Below are 25720 nucleotides of genomic sequence, written 5' to 3'. Positions count from 1 at the left end.
GGGAGAGCCTCCCTGACCCTTTGTTTCCTCCTCCATAAGCCAGGCTCAGAGCCTGACTTGACAGAGTTACTCTGAGTAGCAAATGATATTGCAACGAATATTAATGATGAACATTCTACCCTCTAGGCTTAAAAAGTGCCTGAATCTTCCCATAGCTACAAGGCTCTGCATGAAGGGGACCCTGTTCACTCCTCAGCTACATCTGGTTTGATTCTCACTTCACCCATGTGTTGTAGTCATACTGGGCTCCAGCAGGTCCTGGAACCCATGAAGCCCCAGGCCCCATAAGCTGTAGGTATTCAAGTTATGTGTTTATTTAATGTCTGACTCCTCCAACCAGGCTTTAAGCTCCATGAAGGCAAAGACTACATGGTGTGTGCTGGCAAATGTTTAATAACCTCTTCTCCAGATATTAAAACAAAACCAAAAACACCTGATTTATACCAAAAACAACATTTATTGAGCCCCTGGGTTGAGGGCTGAGAAATTATCAGTGACCTAGACAGGCAGAGGTTCTTGACTTTGGGGAGCTTGCAACCCTGCAAAGTAGAGGCATCACCCCCATTTTACAGAGGGGGAAACCGAGGCTAGCCTGACACTTGGCACAAGGCCACACAGTGAAGTCAAGTGGTGGAAAAAGTCTTAGAATCCAGGTTTACCCTAGGTAGGGCTGCCAGAGTTAGCAAAAATAAAAAACCAAACCGCCACCACCAGTAACAAAACCAGGGCACCCAGTTCAATTTGCATTTGAGATAAACAACCAATAATCTTTTAAGTATAAGTATATCCCAAATAGTGTGCAGAGAGGGGCATAGTTATGCGAATAAATGATTTGGTGTTTATCCCAAGTGCAAGTTGAACAGGGCTTATCAGAAATGCAAATTCTGGGATCTATGGAGTGGGCTATACTTATGCTATCAAGTTTTTCATTGTTTATCTGAAATGTAAATCAACTGGGTGTCCTGTATTTTATCTGGCAATTCTAACCTAAGGTGACCAACCATCCTGGTTAGCTGGGACTGAGAGGTTTCCTGGGATGTGGGACTTTTAGCACTAACAACAGGAAAGTCCCGGGCTTAGTTGGTCTTTCTAGTTTACCCCCTGTTTTTTGTATCTTTTGATTCACTGTGAAGGGTCCCAGCCTTGGTGGGAGCAAATGAGGCTAAAAGCAGAGCCGTGGGGCAGGGAAGAGTTCTGGGTTCTTCCTATTCATATCCTCCATGTCACTCCTTGCAGATACGGATGCAGAGAGGGAAGCCCTACAGAGCACTGCCTACCCCGTAGTACAGACCTTCTGCCAGAAGCACGGCCTGATGTCCGAGGTAATTGCCCGACTGCTCCTCACTGCCTGAGCGTCAGGGAACGAGGGTGTGCCACCCGGGCAATCACATGGGCTCTTTGCTTAGAGGGACACTGTGCTAGCGTTACACCATGGAGGCTTAAAGTCCTCTTAAAAAAGGAGAGTGGAGGGGTCGTGGCCACAGGCACTGCGGTCAGCACAGGTGGTGTGGCAAAGTACTAGGAGTGGCTGCCTTGCGACCCTGCTCCTTGGGCGTGTCACTTTTGTTGTTGTTTTGTCCTGCCTTCCCTGGCTCTCCCTGCACTGGGGCAGCTTCGGGGGCATCTAAGAGGGCCGTGGGATATCCAGGGTGGGCAGGCAGGTGAGACGTGCCTTTTTCCTGGGACACTAATGGTGTACCAGCTGGGCAGTCACCACGGGCCCCTAATAGAGTGCACCGATCCCAGGGCGGGGATGTTGCTGCCTGCACATTTCCAAGCGGAAACCCACAAACTGTCTTTGGAGTCTCAGCTTCAGGTGATGCTGCCTCCTTGCCATTTACGACTGTCATCCATCACACCAACGGCCCCCACCAGCATTAATATATTACTAAGAAAGAAGCAGTGCTGTGATGGGAATTTGACTCTGCCCGCCACTGATCAAGAGACATAGTTCAATGGCAGAGACACTAAAAAGGAAAACATAGGTGCTGAGCACCGATGAAACACCCCATGTTCATCCCTTTAACATCCACCAGGTGCTGTGTGACTAACACAGTAAACATCCTCAAGACGCAGTCAGGGAGGCAGTGGCCCAGAGAGCTGAAGGTTCTTGCCCAGAGCTGGTGGCTGACACTTTTTCCTTCTCCCCTTCCTCCTCCAGCCACATCCAGTACTGTAGTCTTTTCACCCCATGCTGTAGTTTATTAGGAATTTTATGTCTTTCCCTCTGGGCAAAGGAATTTAGGGAGGCAGGGACCATTCTGAGTCCCATCCCCCTCTCCTCATCCCAGCTTTCTGCGGGGTCAGCTTCACTACTTGAATTGAACCCTTCTGCCTGGCCGGCTTCTGCCTAGCAGGCAAAAATGGACCACAAGCGTGCGGTTGCCAAGGAGACTTTGCCACATCCGATTCTGGCCAAACGAAAACCCTCCTTTGCAAAGAAAGCTCTGCGAACAAGTGCGGACATGTCCTCGTTTAAAAAGGAACAGTTTGAAAATGCCCAAGCTCTTTAAAAAAATTTTTTTTAACGTTTTTAAGTAAATTTTTGAGTTCAGAATTTAGATTTGCAGGAAAGTTGCCTATGGTACAGAGTTCCCATATGCCCCACACCTACTTCTTCCCCTATATTGTAAACATCTATTATCGGGGCATATTTGTCATAACTAAGAAATGGACATCGGGACGTTACCATTAAGCAACCTCTGGACTTTATTTGACTGTCACCAGGTCTTCTCTTCGTGTCCCCTCTCTGGTTGAGGACCCCGGCCAGGGAACCCTGTTAACGTTTAGTTGTCACAGTTTCCCACTCTCCTGTGGCTGGGACAGCTCCTTGGTCTTCTCCTTTGTACTCATGACCATCACAGTCTTGGGGGTGACTGCCCAGGTGTCCTGCAGGATGTCTCCAATCTGGGTCTGTCTGATATTTTTCTCATGATTACACTGGGATTATGGGTGTCATTCAAATTCTTTTGATCCAGACATCCCTCTTTGAAGAGAGGCTATCAAAAATTACTGAAGAGGGACTTCCCTGGTGGCACAGTGGTTAAGAATCCTCCTGCCAATGCAAGCGACACGGGTTCGATCCCTGGTCCGGGAAGATCCCACATGCCTCAGAGCAACTAAGCCTGTGTGCCACAACTACTGAGCCTGCATGCCACAACTACTGAAGCCCACATGCCCTAGACCTGCGTGCTGCAACTACTGAGCCCGCGTGCTGCAACTACTGAAGCCTGCAGGCCTAGAGCCCGTGCTCCGCAACAAGAGAAGCTACCTCAGTGAGAAGCCTGCACACCTCAACGAAGAGTAGACCCCACTCTCTGCAACTAGAGAAACAACAAAGACCCAACACAACCAACCAACCAATGAATACATTAATTAATGTAAAAATTTTTAAAAATTACTGAAGAAATTTTACACCTTTATCAAAGGGAATTAAAAAAAAAATCACCCATCCTACCACCTTCCTGACAAACCCAAGCTTGTTATTTCCAGGTGGTTGATCTGAGGTGGGGTATTCGGAACACCGAGGCCACCAACCACATGACCACGGAACTCTGCTTGGAGGAGCTTGACTGGTGTCGGAAAACATCCACAGGGCCAGCTTTTGTTGTGAGTCTCTTGGGAGGGATGGATTAGCTCTTACTTCTCATTCCACCACCAGGATATGCCCCCTACTTCTTAGCCAAACCTGTCAGTGGAGGGAAGTGGGTGGCATTTCTGCTATCATACCCAATCTTCGTAGCCTGCCTATGGCAGACATTGCTAATCGATCACAGCACTCATTTTTCTGCAGAGCTAGCTGGGATCCAGACATTAGCAGTCAAGTGGAAGCAGCAGGTGAGTTGGAGAACAGAGGGTTGAAGCCCAAAGGGATCTTAGAATTTGCTCCGAAACTTCCCCCGGGTTTTTCATCTCATTCACTTTGTCTGGGGAACGTTGAGGTCCTAGAAAACCATAGAGAAGGTGGAAATCTACAGGGTACCGAAAATTTTTTTCTCCAATGTGCCCCATGGTGTTGGGAGCAGACCCTGTGGCCCTATCTGGAGCCTGCCTCAGGGGCAAACGTCCCCCCTAGGTGAGACCAATCAGGGTCTTCTCTCGTCCCCAACTACACTCCCTCTGACACCAGAACAACCCCCAGCTCACAATTAATGGTTTGGGTTATGATCAGCAAATGATATTCCAGAGTTTTGATTTATTACATCACCAAGTTTCAGATATACCAAGAACTATGGAATTTTGGCTCATAAATCCTAGAGCAGGGGTCAGCAAACCACAGTCTATGGGGCAAATCCGGCCCCCTACCTGTTTTTGTAAATAAGGCTTTATTGGCACGCGGCCATACCCATTCATCTACATATCGCCCAAGGCTGCTTCCCAGCTTCAGTGGCAGAGTTCAGTAGTTGCCACATAGACCGTCTGGCCTGCAAAGCTGAAAATATTGGCTATTTGGCCCTTGTTGGAAAAATTTGCCTACCCCTGTACTAGAAAGTAAAGAGAAAAAAGTCAAGAAAGTAGCTTTGCCCAATACGTCTTAATCACAAAGAAGCTTTGAGCAGCTCCCAAAAAAACCTCTCCTGGAGATAAGAATGTAGGAATTAGGAGAGGGTGTTCCCCATATGAAAGCGGTTTTCTAGGGAAATAAAGACAAATAGATGAGGCCTGTTTGGCCTTAAAACTGCACTGCCCAATGCGGTAGCCATGAACCACATGTGGTGATTTAAATTTAAATTCATTAAAGTCAGGTAGAATTAAAATTTCAGCTATTCGGTTGCACCAGCCACATTACAGTGGTTCAGTTGTCACTTGTGTCAAGTGGCCACCATATTGGACAGCAAGGACATGAACCCTTCCAGCACTTCCAGAAGTTCTAGTGCTGCCTTAGAGATTGTCTCCTTAAAAAAAAAGACTAAGACCTGGCAGCAGATGCGAAAAGCTTTCTTTATTATGTAGCAAGTTTTATCTATACAGTTACCATTGTGTTTTCATTCTTTTGTTCTATACTTTTCTTTGTATGTTGGCATCAATTTTTCTTTTTTTCCCCAATCTTATTGAGATATAATTGACATTCAGCACTGTATAAGTTTAAAGTGTACAGCGTAATGACTTACATGAGTTGTGAAATGATTATTAAATAAGTTTAGTTAACACCCATCCGTTCATATGGATATGAAAAAGGAAAATGTTCTTCCCTAATGATGAGAATGGTTAGGATTTAGTCTCTTAGCAACTTTCAAATATACTCTACAGCAGTGTTACCTACATGCATCATGTTGTACATTACCTCCCCGGGACATATTTATCTTATAACTGGAAGTCTGAACCACTTTATTTTATTTATTTATTTATTGAAGTATAGTTGATTTACAATGTTGTGTTAGTTTCAGGTGTATAGCAAAGTGATTCAGTTATACAAATATATTCTTTTTCAGATTCTTTTCCCTTACAGGTTATGAAAAAGTGTTGAGTATAGTTTCCTATTTTAATTATTGCTTTAAAATACATCCTAATGTTTGAAAGGCTGTACCATCTGGCTCACGTATCTCCTTCACACATTTTTTTTTCCAATCTTCTAATTTTGCTGATGATTGAGCCTGATGATTGATCATTTTGTTGTGGTTCAAAGAAAAAAGAAAAGAAAAAAATTTTGTAGAGAAAAAAGGGAGATGGGGAGAAAATGAACTCCAGGAAGAATTCGATTTTGCAACCCAAATGGCAGGCAGTCAAAAGCACAATGCAGTTTCCAGGTGGCATGGGAGATGGGGGACAGGAGGGAGGGTGATCTCTGAGCTTCCCCCAGGCCCAAACGGCCCAGGGACCTTGCAAATCCTTCCAAAATCTTAGTTATCAAGATAATTAATATTTTAATGCAATGGTTTTTTTTTAATATCAAAATTGACCCCCCAAATCCATGAGGAGCAAAATGTCAAATTCTAAAGACAGGATCCACCCTGCACTTTGGAGACCCATGTTCACCTCCCCCCCCTATCTGGCCCTGCTCCCTGGCTGCTACTGGGGACAGTCCTGCACCCAGGGCCACATCAGAGCATGAGATTTGGGCAGAGCCAAGGGAGGCCTTCATTCTTGTCACAGCTCTATTATTGCTGGGACAAGCCAGCACCTAGTAATAGGTAAACAAGGCGTTTCCTGTGGCTGTCATAACAAATGACCACAAATGTGGGGGGCAGGGAGCTTAAAATGACAGAAATTTATTCTCTCACAATCTGGAGGCCAGAAGTCTGAAATCAAGGTATCAGCAGGGTCGCACTCCTTCCTAGCTTTCTCAGGGCGAATCTTCCTTATCTTCTCCAGCTTCTGGGGTCTCCAGGTATTCCTTGGCTTGTGGCTGCACCCCCCCAGTCTCTGCCTCTGTTGTCATAGCATCTTCTTCTCCTTTTCTATTTGTGTCAAATCTTCCTCTGCCTGTCTCTTGATAAGGACTCTTGGGATTACATTTCAGGCCCACTTTGATAATCCAGGACAGTCTTCCAGTTTAAGATCCTTAGATAAATCATGTTGACTGAAAAAAAATGTACAACCTAAAAGTTGAGAGTTATGTTTTATTTGGTGGACATTCTTAGGATTTCAAGCCCGGGAGAGAGCAACTCAAATAACACAGAGAGACTGCTCCAAAGAGGAAAGGGGGAAGCCAGGATATATAGATAGGAGTTTTTGCAACAAAGACCATGTAGTAAGAATATCAAAAGACTACTGTTAAAACCAGATATCTTAAGTTAAGGAATTTACTGCTTTCCTATGTATGGGAAGATGCAAGAGTTTGGGCTCACTGAAATTATTCCTTTGATATGTACCTCAGCTATCTGGGGCCAGTATCCTGTGCCTTCTCATCCTGAGTCTCCTTAGGGTGCATCGTTGGGGGTGGCTGCAGCGGCTGACTGCTTGATGGCAGGCATCCTGTTTCCCTCCTGAGTCTCCTCAGGGCTCACCATCAGGGAGGCTGTAATGTGATGGTTCGATGGCTGCAACATCCTTTGTTTACTGGCATGGCAGGCAATATTGTTTCACTCACCAGCGGAAGATCAGGAGGATTTATTATGACTTGCAGCAAGTAAGGGGAACACCAGGGACCTTTCCTAAAGCAGTGTCTCCCCGAAGAGCAAAACTGGGGATGTTTTAAGCACAGGGTACATGCATATTCATGAAGGGGCTTGAGCAGAGAATTCAGCATAGAATTGGGGCAAAGGTCCACAGAGTCCAAGTTTTAGCTGATTGAAGTCAGGAGGGCCCACATCATCATTCTACCCTCCACTTGGGTAGGGGTCTTAGTTCCTGCAGAACTCAAAGATATATTATATGTATATCCCTTGAGGAGGAGCTAGGACTCTTTTTTGTCACTGGACTATGGTTTCTTGACTGCTTTTCCATTATTCCTGCATTCCCTCACTTCTCTTAAAATCATTGATTACTGAGATGTGTTCAAGGACAAGCATTGCAGCCAGGCTTAGATCACAAAATGGCTTAGGCCAAAATGGTTTCTCTTATGTCAAGAAAGCCATTGCTGGTTCTCTTTCTCTGGGGACCCACTAACCTATCTGCTTACTTTAATATAATTATCTCCATGGTACAACCACCAGGACCCCTTTAAGGGTTCGGCATGCCTCACCCAGGGTCACAGATCTAAGTGCCCAAGCCAAGATCTGAACCTATACTCCCCACACCCCTCTCTCCTCCAGGCCCTCGTAGGTGACCAGTACGGCCCCCGTCCTGTCCCCTCGCTGATCGAGGAAAAGGAGTGGGAGGCGCTGAAAGCTCAGCTGAGCGCCAGGCCACGTGACCTGGAGCTGGTGGCACGACGCTTCCGGACAGACGAGAACGCCGTGCCCCCCACCTACCTGCTGCAGACCCTGGGCAGCAGGGAGGCCCGTGGGCCCGAGGAGGCCACCCTGACCTCTGCACTGCGCTCTGGAGCCCGGGAGGCCCGCAGGCTGGGCCTCATCACCCAGGAGAAGTGGCACCGCTACCACCGGTCAGGTGAGGCTGCCGGGACTCCCCTTGCGGGTCCCCAGGAAACATCCACCCGTTTAAAATACACATCACGTTTTGTCCAAACGCCACAGTCTGCATTTCTATAAATGCCAAACCAACCTAGCTCCCGGAGCCCTAGTTCTGAGAAAGATGATTTTTCTGATTCAAGAGAGTTAAGTCAAGTCCTGGTTAATTTCAGTCTCTTAGGATTCTTCTCTCCTCCCCAGGCTCCTTTCCTTTTCCCAGGCAGGCTCCTGGCTTTGGGGGACGTGTACTACGATGACCCCATCCCCGTTTGCCTGGGACTGAGCCACTCCCACGATGCTGGACTTTTAAGGCCAAACCCAGGACAGTTCCAGGAAAACTGGAAGAGTGGGTCACCCTGTGTTAGTCGAGAGCCGGCCCCTGCTAAGGAGTCGTCCTTCATCAATGTACCTGCCTCTGAGGTGAAAACTGAGGCAGAGGAAGAAGTCTCTTTTGCCCAAGCGGGAGAATAGGGATTCCCCCCTGTGACTGTGAGTCCACCACCCAGCTCCCAGCTGGTCCCTTACCTCTCACCCCTGGCCTTGTCCTCTGCCCTTTCCATCCTCCACACTGGCTACCAGAAAGATTTTTCTAAAAATGCAGTGTGATCAAGCCATTGCCCCACTGCAGGCTGTCAGCAAGAGATAGGTTCTTCTTATTATTTATGAGTTAGTAATGTCAGCTTATGGATTATTAGTATGTCAATTTACATCACCCAAACTATTAAATATATGAATTTATATCACGCACATTATTAAGTGTATGAATTTATATCACCCACAGTATTAAATATATGAATTTATATCACCCACACTATTGAATGTATGAATTTATATCACCCACACTATTAAGTGTATGAATTTATATTACCCACACTATTAAGTATATGAATTTATATTACCCACAGTATTAAATATATGAATTTATATTATCCACACTATGAAATATATGTATTTATATTACCTACACTATTAAATACATGAATTTCTATTATCCACACTATCAAATATATGAATTTATATTATCAAAAATATTCAATATATGAATTTACATTACCCACATTATAAAATATATGAATTCATTTTATCAACATATTAAATATATTGATTTAGTTAAAGATATTGAATGTAGTGATATTTATTAATAGTATTTTAATTTTATTAAAATATATGATTATTATCTATTATATATATACATTCTAGTAAAGACATACCAATTTTTAAAATTTTTATTTCAGGATAATTTTAGATGAACAAAAAAGTTACAACATTATAAAGCTACAAAGATAGTGTAGAGTTCCCGAATGCTCTTCACCCAGCTTCCCACAGTGCTAACATCTTACGTGACCAAGGTACATTTGCCAGAACTCAGAAATGAACATCGGTATTTAATATTGGTGCATGACTAGTAACTAGACTCCAAACTTTATTTGGATTTCCTCAGTTCTCCCATCAATGTCTTTCTGTCCCAGGATCCCACATTGTATTTAGTCCTTTGTCTCCTTAGGCTACTCTGATCTGTAACAGTTTTTCATGACCTTGTTTTTCATGACCTTGACTGATTTGAGGAGTACTGGCCAGGTCTTTTGTAGAATGTCCCTCCATCTGGGCTTGGCTGGTATTTTCTCATGATTAAATTGGGATTATAGGTTTTGGGGAGGAAGACTGCAGAGGTAAAGTTCGCTCCCCATCCCATCGCATCAGGGGTACCTGAGGCCTACTTGACATCACAGGTGATCCTAACCTTGACCCTTTGGTCAAGGCTAGTAATGACATACCAATTTTTTTTTTTTTTTGTCTCCACTGTGCGGCATGCGGAACTTCCCCGACCAGGGATCGAACCCATGCCCCCTGCATTGGAAGCACAGAGTCTTAAGCACTGTACCACCGGGGAAGTCCTGACATATCAATTTTGAATACACTTTTATATGGATAATAATGTTAAGGCTACTGTTTCTTGTGCACTTACCATGTTGCTATTGCTTTCTCTATGACACAAAGCCAAGTGAGCTAATTGCTCTCATAGAGATGTCTGACATCAGGACCGTAATCAGCGTCTGGGGCCAAACATGGGATGGGCCTGGATTTACATCTCAGCCCTGCCCCTTTCCAGCCGTATTGACTTTTGGCAGCTTGGACTCTCTTTTCCTCATCTGTAAAATGGAACTAGTCAGAGGTAGTACCTAATGGAGTCATTATAGGGATCTAAAGGGTCTTGTCCCGGCCGCAATCTCATTCAACAATGAGATCTCTAAGCAATCATGTCAAACCTCGCCCATTAAGAAGTCCCACTTGAAAGAACAAATAGAAACTCCTTGGCATCAGCAGAAAGCACAAACAGTTGTGGAGTTCAGGGGCACGTCATGGACGGCATCTTCAGAGCATATTATTTTCCAGGCACCTTGCTCAACTTTTTTTTTTTTTTTTAATTTTTATCTTGAAATAGAGATTCATAGGAAATTGCCAAAAGAAAAAAAAAAAAAAAAAAAAAAAAGAGGAAGAGGTATCCTTTACTCATTTTCCCCCAAAGGTAACATCTTGCAAAACTAGAGTGCAATATTATTATACAACCAGGAAGTGGATATTGTTACAATCCAGAGAGAGCACACTTGTACAGACACCATTTGTGTGTGTGAGTGTGTGTGTGTGTGTATGTTTGTCTCGCCCATTTCCTTCTCTGCAATTTTCTCACCTGTGTAGCTTCGAGTAACCACCGTGGTCAATACACAGGACAGTTCCCTCACTGCAAGGATCCCCCCGCTGTCCCTTTACAGCAGCATTCACCGCTTCCCACAAACCCCAGCACTGGTAACCACTAACCCATCTCCATCTCACTTATTTTGTTATTTCAACCATATCATAGAAGATAAGATCACAGACTGTAAACTTTTGAGTTTAGTTTTGTTCCTTCAGCATAAGGTGCTCAGCTTTTCACAAGCATTATTTCATAGAAAATCCTCACAACAGCCCCTTCAAGGTTGGACTAGTACACCCATGTTACAAGGGAGGAAACAGAGACTCAGAGAGGTGCAGTGATTTGCCTAAGGTCACACAGCGTGCTGGTGGCAGAACAGATGGTCTTGGATTGGTTCATGCCAAAATGTGTCCAAGAAGGATCCCGTTTGAGGACTGTTAGTTGCCTTCATCTCTGACCTTCACTCATGGGGCTGAGGGGCATGTGAGGTCAGTCCAAGGAGGACTTTTGAGTGGTTCTTGTCTTTGGCTCTGAGACTGAGTCCTGTCTCCAAGGGCCTGACTCGCTCAGCTAGAGAGCTGGGATCCTCTGCTGAGCCCAGGGAGGCTTCAAAAATAACTCCTCAAGTCTGACTGCTATTTCAGAACAGTGGCCTCCAGGGAGAAGTCAGTGTGAACTCTTGGCTCTGGAAAATACAGGTCCTCAGGGCAGCTGCTGCATGCTCTGGGACAGGGGTCAGCAAACCATGGCCCAAGGGCAAAACCTGGCCCACTGCTTGTTTTTGTAAATAAAGTTTTATTGGAACACACTGGAGTGCATTCGTTTGCATGTTGTCTGTGGTTATGCCAGGTGACTCTGGAACACATTAAGCTTGAGAACCAATGTTTCCATCCCCGGAATGTATCTCCCAAGTGTTCCCATTCGAGCCAACTGATGACATAATGCTGACCACACTCACTTCCCATCTCCTCCACTTTTGCAGTCATTGAGGGGGAAATAGAACGGGGCCTGCTGAGCTCAACAGACGGGGACCAGGGGGCGACCGTCTTCCTGAGAGATATCCAAGACCTCAACAAACACATCCTGGAGGTCTGTGCCCTCAAGATGGTGGACCAGCTTGCAGCCGGTTGCCTGGACACAGACGCCCAGAACCTTCTCAGCAGCCTCCAGGAGCGCATCGCTGACATGGAGCCCGGAGTTCTCAAGGCCCACCACCTGACATGGAGCCGAGACCTGGTGGACCCCCCAAACAAGGCTCATGGCCGGTACCCGAAGGAGCTGGGGGAGCAGTTTGTGGCCAGGGCTAACCATCAGGTCCTCGAGTGCCTCCAGAAACTGGAGGCAGGCAGGCAGGAGTTGGCATGGCTCTATCAGGAGATCCGCCACCACCTGGGGCTCAGTGCCGAGGCCCCCCGGACCTTCTGTGGGTGCCAAGAGCTCGTAACCCAGCTGGGGCAGCGGCTCCAGCAGAGCGACGGCCACCCCCACCCACCCCTGGTGCTTTTTGGACCCCCGGGCATTGGAAAGACTGCTCTGATGTGCAAGCTGGCTGAGCAAATGCCAGGGCTGCTTGGCCACAAGACAATGACCGTTCTACGGCTTCTGGGGACGTCACAGATGAGCTCCGATGCCCGAGGCCTGCTCCAGAGCATCAGCTTCCAGGTGTGCCTGGCCTACGGGCTACCCCTGCCCCCTGCCCAGGTCTTGGAGGCCCATACCAGGGTGGTCCAGTTTTTCCACACCCTCCCCCACACCGTCTCCTGCCGAAACTTTGAGTCCCTCGTGATCCTGCTGGATTCAGTGGATGAGGTAGACTCTGTCCACCGTGCTCGGAGGGTCCCCCGGCTGCCTCCCAAGTGCCCCCCAAGGGTCCACCTCATCCTCTCGGTCTGCTCAGGACAGCGGGGGGTTTTAGACACTATGCGGCAGGTGCTCATGGACCCAGGTGCTTACTGGGAGGTGAAACCCCTCTCTGGAAACCAAGGGCAGGAGATGGTTCAGCTCCTCCTGGCCGCCTCGAGGAGGACACTCAGCCTGATGCAGAGGGACCTGCTCTGGGCCAGCCTCCCGGAGTGTGGGCACCTGGGGCGGCTGAAGCTAGCCTTCGAGGAGGCCCGGAAATGGGCCTCCACTGCTAAGGAAGCGATGCACCAGCTGTGTGCCCGCCTGGAGCAGACACATGGGCATCTCCTGGTGGCCCGAGTGCTGGGCTACATTGTGTCTTCCCGGTGAGTCTCTGTTGTTTTCACTCTTTTTTGAATTGAGATAGAACACATGCATTCTTCTCCAAGGGCAGCCATAACAAAATCACAAACTGGGGGGCTCAGAACAATGGAAATCTATTCTCTCGTGGTTCTGGAGGCCAGAGTCAGAAATCAAGGTGTCAGCTGAACCACACTGCCTCCGGAAGCCCTAAAGGAGAATCCGTTCTAGGCCTTTTTCTTAGTTTCTGGTGTTGCTGGCAACCCTCAACATTCCTTGGCTTGTAGATGCATCACTCCAATCTCCACCTCCAACCACCTTGTGGTCTTCTCCCTGTGTGTCTCTCTGTCTGAATTTCCCTCTTCTTGGAAAGACATCACTCATTGGATTAGGGCCCACTTGCATCCAGTATTGTTACCGACCAGGGTTCTTGGCCTTCTTAATCAACAGAAATTGATAAGAGGCTAGAAAAGAAATTCAGGCAAGGCTTTATTGGGGCCCCTGATGCAGCAGAGGGGAGGGAGAACAGGTAACAGGTTCCCCTGCTTGCTTGCTCCCTGAGGGGGGAGTGAGCTGGTTCCTTATATAGGGTGAGGGTAGGGGCAGGTCCAGGGGTCGAGTCAGAGGGGTGGCTTAGGTTGTTTGCAGGGATCACGTGCAGTACCCTGCTTTTGCTCCCAGCTCTTCAGAAGTGGCAGCTGGGTTTTTGGTCTTTTTGTATCTTGTTGTCCATAATTTTCCCAACTGTGCATGCACGCAGTTCTTTTTAGTCCCTTATAGTTTCTTTGTATTTTGTTGCTGGAAGAGACGTTTGTCCAGGTGCAAGCACTGCAGCAAAGGGTCACAGGTCCCAGGTCCCAGCCTGTCTCTGTATGACCTCATCTTAACTTGACTACTTCCCCAAAGACTGGTTTCAAACAAGGTCACATTCACAGGTTCCCCATGGATACAAATTTTGGGGAACACTATTCAACCCAGTCCAATTCGTATCATAATTTTCACTCATTTAAAGTGTATAGTTCAGCAGCATTTAGTACATTCACAGTGTTATGCAACTACTATCCATCTCCAGAACAATTCCTCACCTCACAAGGAGACCCCGTCCCCGTCAGCAGTAACTCCCCTTCCCCAGCCCCCAGCCCCTGGCAACCACTAATCTGTCTCTATGCATTTGTCTAGAGTATTTCTTCAGCAAACATTTTACTTAGAGATACTTTCAAATTATAGACTAGAGGAAGAACTCCCATAGTGCAAAAATAGTGCCAAGAACTCCCATAGAGCAGAATTTTTCAGCCTTGGTGCTATTGACATTTGGGGCTAGATCATCCTTTGCAGTGTGTAGGGCCATCCTGTGTACTGTAGGATGTTGAACAGTATCCCTGGCCCCTACCCACTAGATGCTGGTAGTATCCCCCAGCTGGGACAACCAAAAATGTCTCAGGACATTGCCAAGTGTCCCTTGAAGGCAGGATAGGTCCTCGTTGAGAAATACTGCCATACTCCTTCCCCCCACAATCACCAATTTGCCATATTAGCTTTCTCTCTCTCCCTTTGCCTTTTTCCCTCTCTCCCTTTCCTATCTCTCCTTTCCTTCCTTCCTACATCCCTCCCTCCATCTCTCTCTCCCCTCCCTCTCTCTCTCTTTCTTTATTTCTTTTCATTTTTCTATCTATCTATCTATCTATCTATCTATCTATCTATCTATCTATCTATCTATTATCTATCTATCCATTCATCTATCTGTCTCTGTCTATCCACACACACACCCACAAACAAAATTTTTCCCTGAACCATTTGAGAATTCGTTACAGGCATCATTCCCCTTCACCCTTAAATACATCACATATATCCTAAGAACAAGGGCAATCAGAACCCCACATCACCACAAGACAATTTTAAAACTCAGAAAATGTATCATAAATGCAATAATATTATTTAATACACAGTTTATAGTCAAAATTTACCAATTGTCTCAAAAAATGTCCTTTATAGCTGTCCCCTCCCCTTGCCCCCATCCCAGGATCCAATCCAGGATAACATGTTGCATTTAGCTGTCAAGTTTCTTTGGCCTCCTTTAATCTGGAATGTTCCGCTCTCTGTCTTTGTCCTTTTGAAGAGTACCGACCAGCTCTTCTGTAGCTCAGCACTCCTTAACCTTCAATGGGTACATGTATCTCAGGTCTTGTTTTTGAATAAAGACTCTGATTCAGCAGGTCTGGGATCTTGTGTTTCTCCCAAGCTCCCTGGCGACGTTTGATGCTACTGGTCCAGGGAACACACCTGGGGGTGGAGGGGAGTCGGTACACTGTCATCTGGGTTGATCTGATGTCTCCTCATGATGACATTCAGGTTAAACTTGGATGATGTTCGATCCTTCTTGGGCATTTATTTCCTACCGCAAATTTGCAACATACCCCTTTGTGATTAATAAGCAATGTGTGCGGATATCTCAGAAAAATCTTTTTGAAGCAAACTTCTCTGAAGAATTGACCACAAGCATGGGTCTACAGTTAATTCCAGGCTTTGTAGCATGGGAATCAGCAAAAAGCAATAGGAAAACCCAATTCCAATGTGTTTATAGAGTTTAAGGAATGAAGGTTTAAATGCAGTTGCTGAGCAAACTCCGATAAACCAGGGTCATGATGGTCAGAGATGCCAGGTGTGGATGGTGAGTCAGAAATAATGAGCAGGAGTGCTCATCACAGGCACCCAGCATCCCATGGGAGGGTGGGACGGAGGCCAATTAGCAGGCACACCGAGCAACAAAGCTTTACCTTAATGCAAACAGCCATCAGGAGACACTCATGCCCATCATTAGAAATGCTGGACAATGCACCTTTCCTCTTCTCAGCTTGGGGGGCAGTTTTCTCTTTTGGACCTTTGTCTTTTGCCACAAATCAAGGTGGCAGCGACCAGCCCAGTAAGTGGGCTTTTTATTTGTTTATTTGCCAGGAACAGAAATCCACTCACACTATCGCATTAGAAATAAGGGCTTTATGCCATGGCCATGGGAGAAACTCAAGGGATGCAGGGCTACCCCATAGCCAACTCCAGGGAGGGGTAGCCCAGATTTCATGTTGTACCCCAGATTTTGTGATTGATGCCCACAACATGGAGGCCTGGCCTGGACTCTACAAGGGCACAGAGACAGACCAGGGAATGTTCCAGAATAAAAGGGTGGGCCATCAGGCCAACCTGATGAAGTCTACATGGAAGGTGGGGTTGTCATGGGAACCAAAAAGCCACAGAATCAGGGAAGTTTCTCATCCCCTCTCCCTCTGGGTCCTCTCTGCACATTGGCTTCTGTTCTAGACTCTTGCTTTCTCCTCTGTAAGTGTAGCTTGCCTGCCACAGCTTCTGTTGGCATCATGGGCTCCCATTTTGGAGAACTGGTGCCATCATACTGGCTGTTTCTTGAGTCCTGGTTGCAAAATCTGGGGAGATAGACATCAATTGGCTTTCTTGGCCCCATGTCTGGTCCAGTTAGTAAAGCTGGGGGCTTCCTGGGGTGGAGGACCACCCTCCTTCAGTGCCTGGTAGGGGAGGTGGTCTTTGGAGAGTGACTCTAGGGGAGGTGATTTTGGTATGTCCTGTTGCATGAAAATATGTTATGTTTACACACAGAGTTGACCTAGAGTGATGGTTGAGAGCCTGGCTCTCAGAGCAGATTTGAGTACTTCTTGGCCAGTGGTTCTTACCTAGGGAGATTCTGTGCCCCCCCAGGTGAACACTTAACAATGGAGACATTTTGGTTGTCATGACTGGGGGATGGGGTGCTACTGGGATCTAGTGGATGGAAACCAGGGATGATGCTCAACACCCTACAGAGCACAGGACCCTCCTCCCACACCAGAGGATCATGGTGCCCCAAATGTCAGTAGTGCTGAGGGTGCGAAACCCTAGCTTAGCATGAAAGATACTGTCTGGCTATCTCTCTATCCAGCTACCATAATACCTATCTATCCATCCATTCATCTATTTATTTACCTCATCTATCTATAATCTATCATATCTATCTATCTATAATCGATCATATTCATCTGTCCATCCATACATGCATCTATGTACACCTATCTATAAGCTATCATCTATCTATCTATCTGTCTATCTATCTATCTCTCATCTATCTATCTATCTATCTATCATGCTGGTGACACCTAGTGGGTGGAGGCCAGAGATGCTGCTAAACATCTTACAAAGTACAGGACAATCCCCACAACAAAGAATGATCCAACCCTTAGTGTCAACAGTGGGAGGCCGAGAAATGCTGTGTTAGGCATGCATTGTGGCCTTTCTGAGCGCCCTCTGTACAGAGGGGTAGCTGGGAGAGTGTCTGTTCTGTATGGCTGCTAGAAGGAATAACAAGATCATGCTTGCCAAGGAACATCACTGGCCAAGATCCCTCAGCCAGGATCAAACACAGGGCTGTGTGACCTCACACACAGAGTTTGGTCTGCAGTGCAGGCAAGGCAGGTCCCATGTGGGGGGCAGATGAGGTCTTGGGTCCACATTGTCAAAGGGATGTCTTTGGGGATGGAGGAGGGCTCTTAACCTAGTGGTTCAGCTGTCTGTGGGCACATTCCCCAGTCTTTCCAGCACCGTCCATTAGAATGTTGGTGATGAGGGCAATGCTCTGTATCTCATTGTCCAATGTGGTAACTACAAGCTGCAGTGGCAGTTGAACACTTGAAAGGCAGCTTATGCAATCCAGAAACTGGATTTTAAATTCTATTAATTTTTAACTTTAAATGCCCATGTGTGGCTGGTGACTACTACATTGGACATCATAGCTCTAGACTTGAGACACAAAATCTTCAAGAGCAGGGATGTAATTGAATTCCTCTTCCCCTGGCCATTCAGGGACATGAATACACAAACCTCAGTTTCCCCATCTGACAAATGGAGGAAGGCTTTCTGCTCTGCCTCCCTTCAGCTGAGTTTGGAGACTCAGCTGCAAATTTGGATGAGGAGGTACAAAGAGGTACAGGTCCTAATATTGAGCTGAGCAGGTTTAGGGAGGACAAGAAAATGGCACCGGCCCAGGATTGTTCACAGATCTTCACCTGCTCTTACGTCCCTTTGGAGCCTCCTTCCCCCTGTTGTAGACTCCTGCTATTGAAGCCTAGACAGACGAGGTTGAGGCATGCCCCCAGGCAGGGGGTTGTCAGTGTTGAGCACAGATGGTATGACATATGATCTCACTTATGTGAAATGTCCAGAATTGTCAAATCCGCAAAAAGTAGATTAGTGGTTGCCAGCGGCTAAGAGGGGGCAGGTGTAGCAAACATGGTGGTACTTCATGACTGTGTCTAGCAAAGTCTCTTGCCCCCAAACCTGCTCCAACAGAGGATTCCCCATTCTTTTTTTTTAATTTTTAAATTTAAATTTATTATTTATTTATCTTTTTTGCTGCACTGGGTCTTCGTTGCTGCCCGCGGACTTTTCTCTTGTTGCGGCGAGAAAGGGCTACTCTTCGTTGCAGTGCGCAGGCTTCTCATTGTGGTGGCTTCTCTTCTTGCGCAGCATGGGCTCTAGGCGCACGGGCTTCAGTAGTTGTGGCTCATGGGCTCAGTAGTTGTGGCTCACGGGCCTAGTTGCTCCGCGGCATGTGGGATCTTCCCAGACCAGGGCTCGAACCCGTGTCCCCTGCATTGGCAGGCAGATTCTCAACCACTGCGCCACCAGGGAAGCCCCCCTGTTCCTTTTTTTAAATTGAAGTATAGTTAATTTACAATTTTGTGTTAGTTTCAAGTATACAGCAAAGTGATTCAGTTATATATATATATATGTATTCTTTTTCAGATCCTTTTCCATTATAGGTTATTATTAGGTGTAATTCCCTGTGCTATACAGTAACTCCATATTGTTTATCAAATGTTCCTTTTTAAAGTAAATTTCTTTAAGGAATAAAAGTAAGATGGGCCGATTGAGAGATAAATAATAGGTAACAAATAGTGGTCAGCTAAGCCAGCAAGCATCTGGAAGGTGGTTTAGGGTGGTCTGGCCTTGGGGAACCGCCTCCTAGAAGGCCAGTGACCACCTCTGAGCTCGCCCAGTGTCCCCTCTCTGCAGACAGCTGGCCGAGGTGGTCCGAGAGCGTTACCTGTCCTGGCCCGAGAAAGCCAAGGGTCACGGAGTCTTGGCCGACTTCTTCTCAGGGACCTGGAGCCAGGGGACCAAGAAACTCATCACCCTGCCACTTGTGGGGAAACCCCTGAACCTGGACTGCAAGGTGAGGTGCCCAGGGCCCCCTGCTCCCCACTTGGAGCCTCCAAGCTGCTGCACCTGCAAGGCAGGGACCACACGCCTCCTTCTGTCCATCATTTCCACCCAAAACTCCCTCCTGACCGCCTTGTCTTCTCTACCCATGGAGGGTTAGATGTCACCTCCGCCGCTGAGCATTATTTGGAGGCTGGCAAGCAGCAGATGAGGACTATGCAACCCTCCTGCCCAACTTTCCAGAGGAGAAAACACAATCACAACATTCAGAAGCATATCCCCAAAGTCATGGCGTCCCAGAATTTTAATTCCCTACGCTTCGATTCCTCCTGAGACACACCATTTTCCTCCCTGTTGTGTGTGTATGTATGCAGGGGGGGGTAGGGGTGGGATTTGACGTTTTCCTTTGTGAATTCCCTGGAACAATCCAATTTCCAGTTATTGGTACCCCCAAAGCATTGCTCATTTTAAAAATAACACTTATTTTGTTTTCCACTTAGGACAGTAGTGTGTGATTGTTGGAGAACACAGAGAGGATCAAACAGTAAAATAAAACTGCCCACAATTCCCCCTTTTGGGAAGATCTGCTCCTATACTCCCTCCCCCGGGTCACTCTCTATTCACACATTTCTTTCCAGTCTTTCTTTTGTTCCAGGGAGCTCTAAGACTTGGGGTCCTTAGCTTGCAAGTCACTACCTCTTTTTTTTTTTTTTTTTTTTTGCCTCTCAGACACCCTCAAGGCTCAGCTCAAATGCCTCTTCCTTCAGGAAATCTTCTGTGATTTACTTCCTTCTTGATTACTTTTTTTTTTTTTTTTTGGCTGTGCCTCGAGGCTTGTGGGATCTTAGTTCCCAGACCAGGGATCAAACCCATGTCCCCTGCAGTGGAAGCTCAGAGTCCTAACCACTGGACTGCCAGCTAAGTCCCTTGATTACTTGTTCTTTACTCCATGCTCTCTTCACTCTGAGGCAGAACTCAGACTTTTCAAAAGAAACTTTTAGTTTCAAAATCATTTTAGATTTCCAGACAAGTTGCCACGAGTATACAGAGAGTTCCCGTGGACACTTCTTTTAAATTCCCCTGTTGTTAACATCTTGCGTAACTGTAGCACAGTGATTTCAACTAGGAAATACACTTTTAAGTAGTGGTTATAGTTTGATTTTTCTTTTTTCTTTGTCTCCCCTCCTGGACAGGGGAGGCCAAAGGCTGAGCTAGGCCTGATTCTTTCTCGATGCTTCCCTTTCTCCTCTCCGATACCTCACAGATCCTCTCCCGTGGACCCAGAACCCCTGCAAGCTCAGCCACATCCTCTCTTTGGGATGTGGTTTGACGCCCTTCCTGGTCTCCTAGCCTCAGGATCTCCTGCTCCAGTCCGTCCTCCATGGTCAGATGCTTCTGACCATCCAATCTGATCATGCTTCTCCTCTAACACCTCCCATGGCTCCCCAGTGCCCTCCGTCTCCAGTCCAACCTCTTCAGTACCGTTGTGATCTACTCTCTACAACCTCCCTAGCCTCAGTCCCCGCCATGATCCCCCACTCTGTCTTGTAATTCAGCCCTTCCCAAACTCTTGTCCTGCTCTCTCCCACCTCCCGGCCTTTGCACATGGCAGTCCCTCACTATGAAATGCCAATGGTTCCGACACACTTCACCAGACAGGCTTCTATTTATCCTGTGAGACCCAGTTTCAATGCCCCTTGGATCCTGAGCCCCAAGCCCCTCCTCTCCCAGCCCAGCCTGTGGGTAGAGGATGGTGTGGGCCATCTCTGTCTGGAATTGTGTCCCCATCCCCACACCCTCCAGCATCACCTGGTGCCTTGCCTGGCCCATGTTTGTGGAATGAATGAATGAGCTTGTGTCGTAGTGGCCTGGCTGCCAGCCCCTCCTCCTCTGCAGGTGGCCCCTCAGCCCCTGTGGTTCTCAGACACGGTTGCAAACCTGCGGAAGCTGAAGGAGTTACCCTACCACCTGGTCCACTCAGGCCGCATCGAGGAGCTGCAGTGGGAGGTGCTGGGTAAGGACCAGACCCATCTCGGAGGGGGTTGAGCAGGTCCCCAACCCTCTGCGGTGCTCCTGCCTTCCAGAGCCTGACAAGGGGGAAGCGGGAAGGGGGAAGTTCAAAATCCTTGGCTCCTTTTAAGGCACTGGTTCTCATCAGGGGCGGTTCTGCGCCACCATCCCTTGCCCCCCCGAGGGGACACTAGGTGATGTCTGGAGATATTTTGGTTGTCACGAATGGGGGAGGCATGCTGCTGGCATCTAGGGCTAGTTGATAGTACAGAGGGCAAGAAACTGCCTTAGAATGAGAGAGACCCTGTCTATCTATCTGTCAATCTATCATCTACCATCTCTATCTCTATTTATCTACCATGTATAGTTGTCTGTTTATCTATCCTCTATCTATCTATCTATCTATCTATCTATCTATCTATCTATCTATCTGTCAATCACGTACCTATCCACATCTATCTATAATCTATCATATCATCTCTTCCTCTCTCTCTCTATATATATAAATATAAAATCTCATCTGTCATATCTATCTCTCTCTACCATCTGTATCTATCATTTTTATATCCATCCATCTAAATGTATCATAACTATCTACTTACCTACCTATAATTTCTCTCTATCTACCATCTATATCTATCATCTTTATATCTATCCATCCATCTATCTATCAATCTTTTATCTCTATCTCTATTTATCTACCATCTATGTCTGCCTATCTATCCATCCATCATCTATGTATCTATCTATCTCTCCATCCATCCATCCATTCATTCATCCATCCATTTATTCATTCCTATGATTCTCAACCAGGGGTGATTCTGCTTCCCATGGGACACTTGTCAATGTTTATATTTTTGATTATTGTGACTGCAGAGGAGTTACTGGCATCTAGTGGATGGAGACCAGGGACACTGCTCTATACACCCTACATGAAGGCCCCACCACAGAGTATGACCCGGCCCCAAATGTCAGCATGGCTGAGAGTGAGAGCCCTTGGGAGAAATGGGGAGGTGAGAACCCACCTCCCGGGATGAGCTGGAAGGAGACGCATGCTCCCCACAGCACCGCCTCTTCTCCCCACAGGCAGCACGAACTGGATTTCCTGCCGGGGCATCTCCGGGGGCATTGAGGGTCTTTTGGATGACTTTGACCTGTGTGCCCCTCATGTGGACTGTCCTGAGGTCAGCCTGGTCCGGGAAGCCCTCCAGCTGTGCTGCCCGGCCGTGGAGCTCCGAGGCATGGGTGAGTCGGGCTGACTGGGCTGGGTTGGGGGGAGGGGTGGTCCACTTTGCACTGACTTCTAGAAACCCACTCTCCTCACCGAGCCGCCAGATGGACTTGCATTAGCTCATACACCTTTCCTGTCTACAGCTGAGGGGTTTCTCCCAGCTCCAGCTTCTAGAACTTTGAACTGAAACTGGGAGAGCTTAGGAGTGAAAACTACCAAGGCAGAGCCGATCCCCTCACCAGGACGGCCCAACATCTTATTCCATTTTTTAAAATTTTGATTTATTTTTTGGCCGTGCCGCACAGCTTGTGGGATCTTAGCTGCCCGACCAGGGATCAAACCTGGGCCCTCGGCAGTAAGGGCGTGGAGTCCTAACCACTGGAATGCCAGGGAATTCCCCCAGCATCTTATTCTAGAAAGGGCCACATAGGAGATATTTCAGGCAAAATCGAGGAAATTATGTTGACACAATATAACGAGAGATAAAACATGTTCCCACAGATTTTTTTTATTGATGAAATTCAAAATAGAATGATAATAACTGAGCATGACTTTTTAAAAATATTTATTTGGTTGCACTGGGTCTTAGTTGCAGCACGCAGGCTCCTTAGTTGTGGCATGCATGCGGGATCTAGTTCCCTGACCAGGGATCAAACCTGGGCCCCCTTCATTGGGAGCGCAGAGTCTTAACCACTGCGCCACCAAGGAAGTCCTGAACACAACTTTTTTGTAAGTCAGTTCTACTCACGAAAAGATGAGGGGAATTCTTGTTCAGGGGGATAACATTTTGCTCAGTTGGGGTTCAAAGTTGGTATTTCCTGTCATCCCACTAATTACAAACATCGATCCAAAAACATTAATGTATTTTACAAAAACCATTCTTAGCTCTCAGGACAAATCGTTCAGCTGGATTTGGCCCACACTCTGCCCTAGAACTTTAAGAATCTCTGAATCCTCAGTTGATACTCTGTCCAGGATGGTGTTTCGTTTGTTTGCATTTTTTAAAATTGTGGCAAAATACACATAACATAAAATTAACCATTTTAATTGTACAGTTCAGTGGCATTAAGTACACTCACACTGTTGTGTGACCATCACCACCATCCATCTCCAGAACTTGATCATCTTTTCAAACTGAAACTCTGTCCCCATTAAACACTCACTCCCCATCCCCCCTCCCCCAGCCCCTGGCACCCACCCTTCTACTTCTGTCTCTATGAATTTGACCACTCCAGGCACCTCATATAAGTGGAATCATGCAGTATTTGTCCTTTTTGTGTCTGGTTTATTTCACTTAACATAATGTCCTCAAGGTCCATCGATGTTGTAGCCTGTGTTAGTATATCTTTCCTTTTTAAGGTTGAATAACATTCCATTGTGTGGAAGAACCACATTTTGCTCATCCATTCATCCATCAATGGACACTTGGTTTGTCTTTACCTTTTGGCAATTGTGAATAATGCTGCTGTGAATATGGGTGTACAAATATCTTTTCGAGACCTTGCTTTCAATTCTTCTGGATATATACCCAGGTGTAGAATTGCTTAATCATCTGATAATTCTGTGGTTAATTTTTGAGGAACTGCCAGGCCATTTTCCACAGTGGCTGGACCGTTTCACATTCCCACCAACAGTGCATAAAAGTTCTAGTTTCTCTACATCTTCTCCAACACTTGTTGTTTTCTGATTAAAAAAAAAAAAAAAATAGCCATCCTAATGAGTGTGAAGTGACCAGGATGGTTTTTTATCATACATTTCCAAGCTGGTTCTTTTTTTTTTTTCACCACACCACGTGGCTTGTGGTATCTTAGTTCCCCGACCAGGGATACCTGGGCCCCAGCAGTGAAGCTTGGAGTCCTAACCACTGGACTGCCAGGGAATTCCCATCCCAGCTGGTTTTGATTTGAGGGTTTTTACAAGGGGTTTTATAAAGGTGCTTAATTCCTATATCCCTTCCGTGGCTTGCTCAGACCTGACAACTGTTGCTTGTCCAAGAAGCCTGTCTGGCCACCACTGACGCTGGACACCCCTGGCCACCACACCCCTGCATATTTCATCATTGCATGTTGTTTCCATCTATCTTAACTCTTAGTTATTATTTTTGCTGGCTTTCTTTTGCATCATCTGTCTGCCTCTGCTCCCTGCCAAATGTCCACCCCTACTACATGGACCAGTCCAAGAGTATGGATTTTGAGTCCCACCATGCTGATTCAAATCTGGGCTCTGCCACTTACTGGCAGTGTGACCTTGCAAGCCCCTAACTACCCCCACCCCTCCCCCATCCTCACTTCCGCCTTTCGACCTTCAGTTTTCCCATCTGCAAAATGGGGATGTTGCTCGACCCTCCCACCTAGGGCTGCTGGGAAAGTTTTGCTAGTCAATTCATGCAGAGCCTGTCCCCATGGCGCCATCCGAGGATCCCGTTATGGTCATGTGACAGCACCAATGTTTTGACGTGAACGGCCTTGGAGAAGCCATTTCTGTCCCGAGCCTCTGCTTCCCTCATCAGCAAAATGTGGGATAGAACTAAAGTGTGTCTAGGATCCCACCCAAGTGGTAGATACTGGTGCCCATGATCAGTTACACCTTTCTCCTACATTCATGCTCGCCAGCAGTTTTAAACCTCGAAGGGAGTGATTTCCCAGGAAAACAGCCTTGGGCTTACATGCCCAGTTTAAGGGAAGATTTAAAAGCCCAAATCACAGTATGTTCTTTGCAGTGTTTCTTCATTGACAACCTGTGGCTGCCCAGAGCAAGGAGGAAGTGTAGGAATGAATGCCCCCACCAGATGGCGCTGCTGAGCAACCATGCGCTCTCACCACATTCCAGTACTGTACAGCCAGCTCCTGAAAGCCCGTTGGTAGTCCCTATTTCTCCCATTGCCTCAGGCTCCAGGATGACTTGGTGTGGTGCCATTTCTGTCCCTGTTTTTATTTAAAAGACTGATATTTTGTTCATCATGGATGGGGGGCGGGCGCATCAGTTTTGATTTTTTTAAATATTGCATTAAAATAGTACTTATCTTGATGGTTGAGTTTGTTGGCACCACTTTAACTTTTGTACCCGTGGTGAGTGGGGCACTTGCCCCTGATCCTGGCCCTGCCCCATTCCACCCACCAGCAAACCCAGGCACAGGGCATTGCCACCATTGCCCCAGGCTCCACAGTTAGGATGCTCCAACAACAGGGACAAAGTGAACTGTCTACCTTCAATGTCCCTGGTCTTCACTTGGCATTGGAATCAAACTTTGGGGGTCAGATTCCTGCCTCTTACTGGCTGTGTGACCTTGCATAAGTTGCTTAACTTCTTCATACCTCAATTTTCCCTGTTATACGCTTGGGCACTTGGGATAAT

The 25720-nt window shown here is 46.8% G+C and overlaps 1 protein-coding gene across 1 annotated transcript in view; it reads left to right on the top strand.

Moving 5' to 3' along the window:
* Positions 1–1242: 1242 nt before the first annotated feature.
* NWD1 (NACHT and WD repeat domain containing 1) overlaps positions 1243–25720 on the top strand; it is a 77944-nt gene continuing 53466 nt past the window's right edge. The window contains 8 exon segments of the mRNA XM_061189043.1: positions 1243–1276; positions 1279–1322; positions 3493–3609; positions 7695–7992; positions 11687–12932; positions 18979–19138; positions 21022–21139; positions 22222–22380. Coding sequence (XP_061045026.1) covers positions 1243–1276; positions 1279–1322; positions 3493–3609; positions 7695–7992; positions 11687–12932; positions 18979–19138; positions 21022–21139; positions 22222–22380 — 2176 coding nt within the window.

This window comes from Eubalaena glacialis, chromosome 4 (genome assembly GCF_028564815.1).
Source record: "Eubalaena glacialis isolate mEubGla1 chromosome 4, mEubGla1.1.hap2.+ XY, whole genome shotgun sequence".
NCBI classification, from domain to species: domain Eukaryota; kingdom Metazoa; phylum Chordata; class Mammalia; order Artiodactyla; family Balaenidae; genus Eubalaena; species Eubalaena glacialis.
Note: the sequence above shows the minus strand (reverse complement) of the source record. Positions and strands in the feature narration are given on the sequence as shown.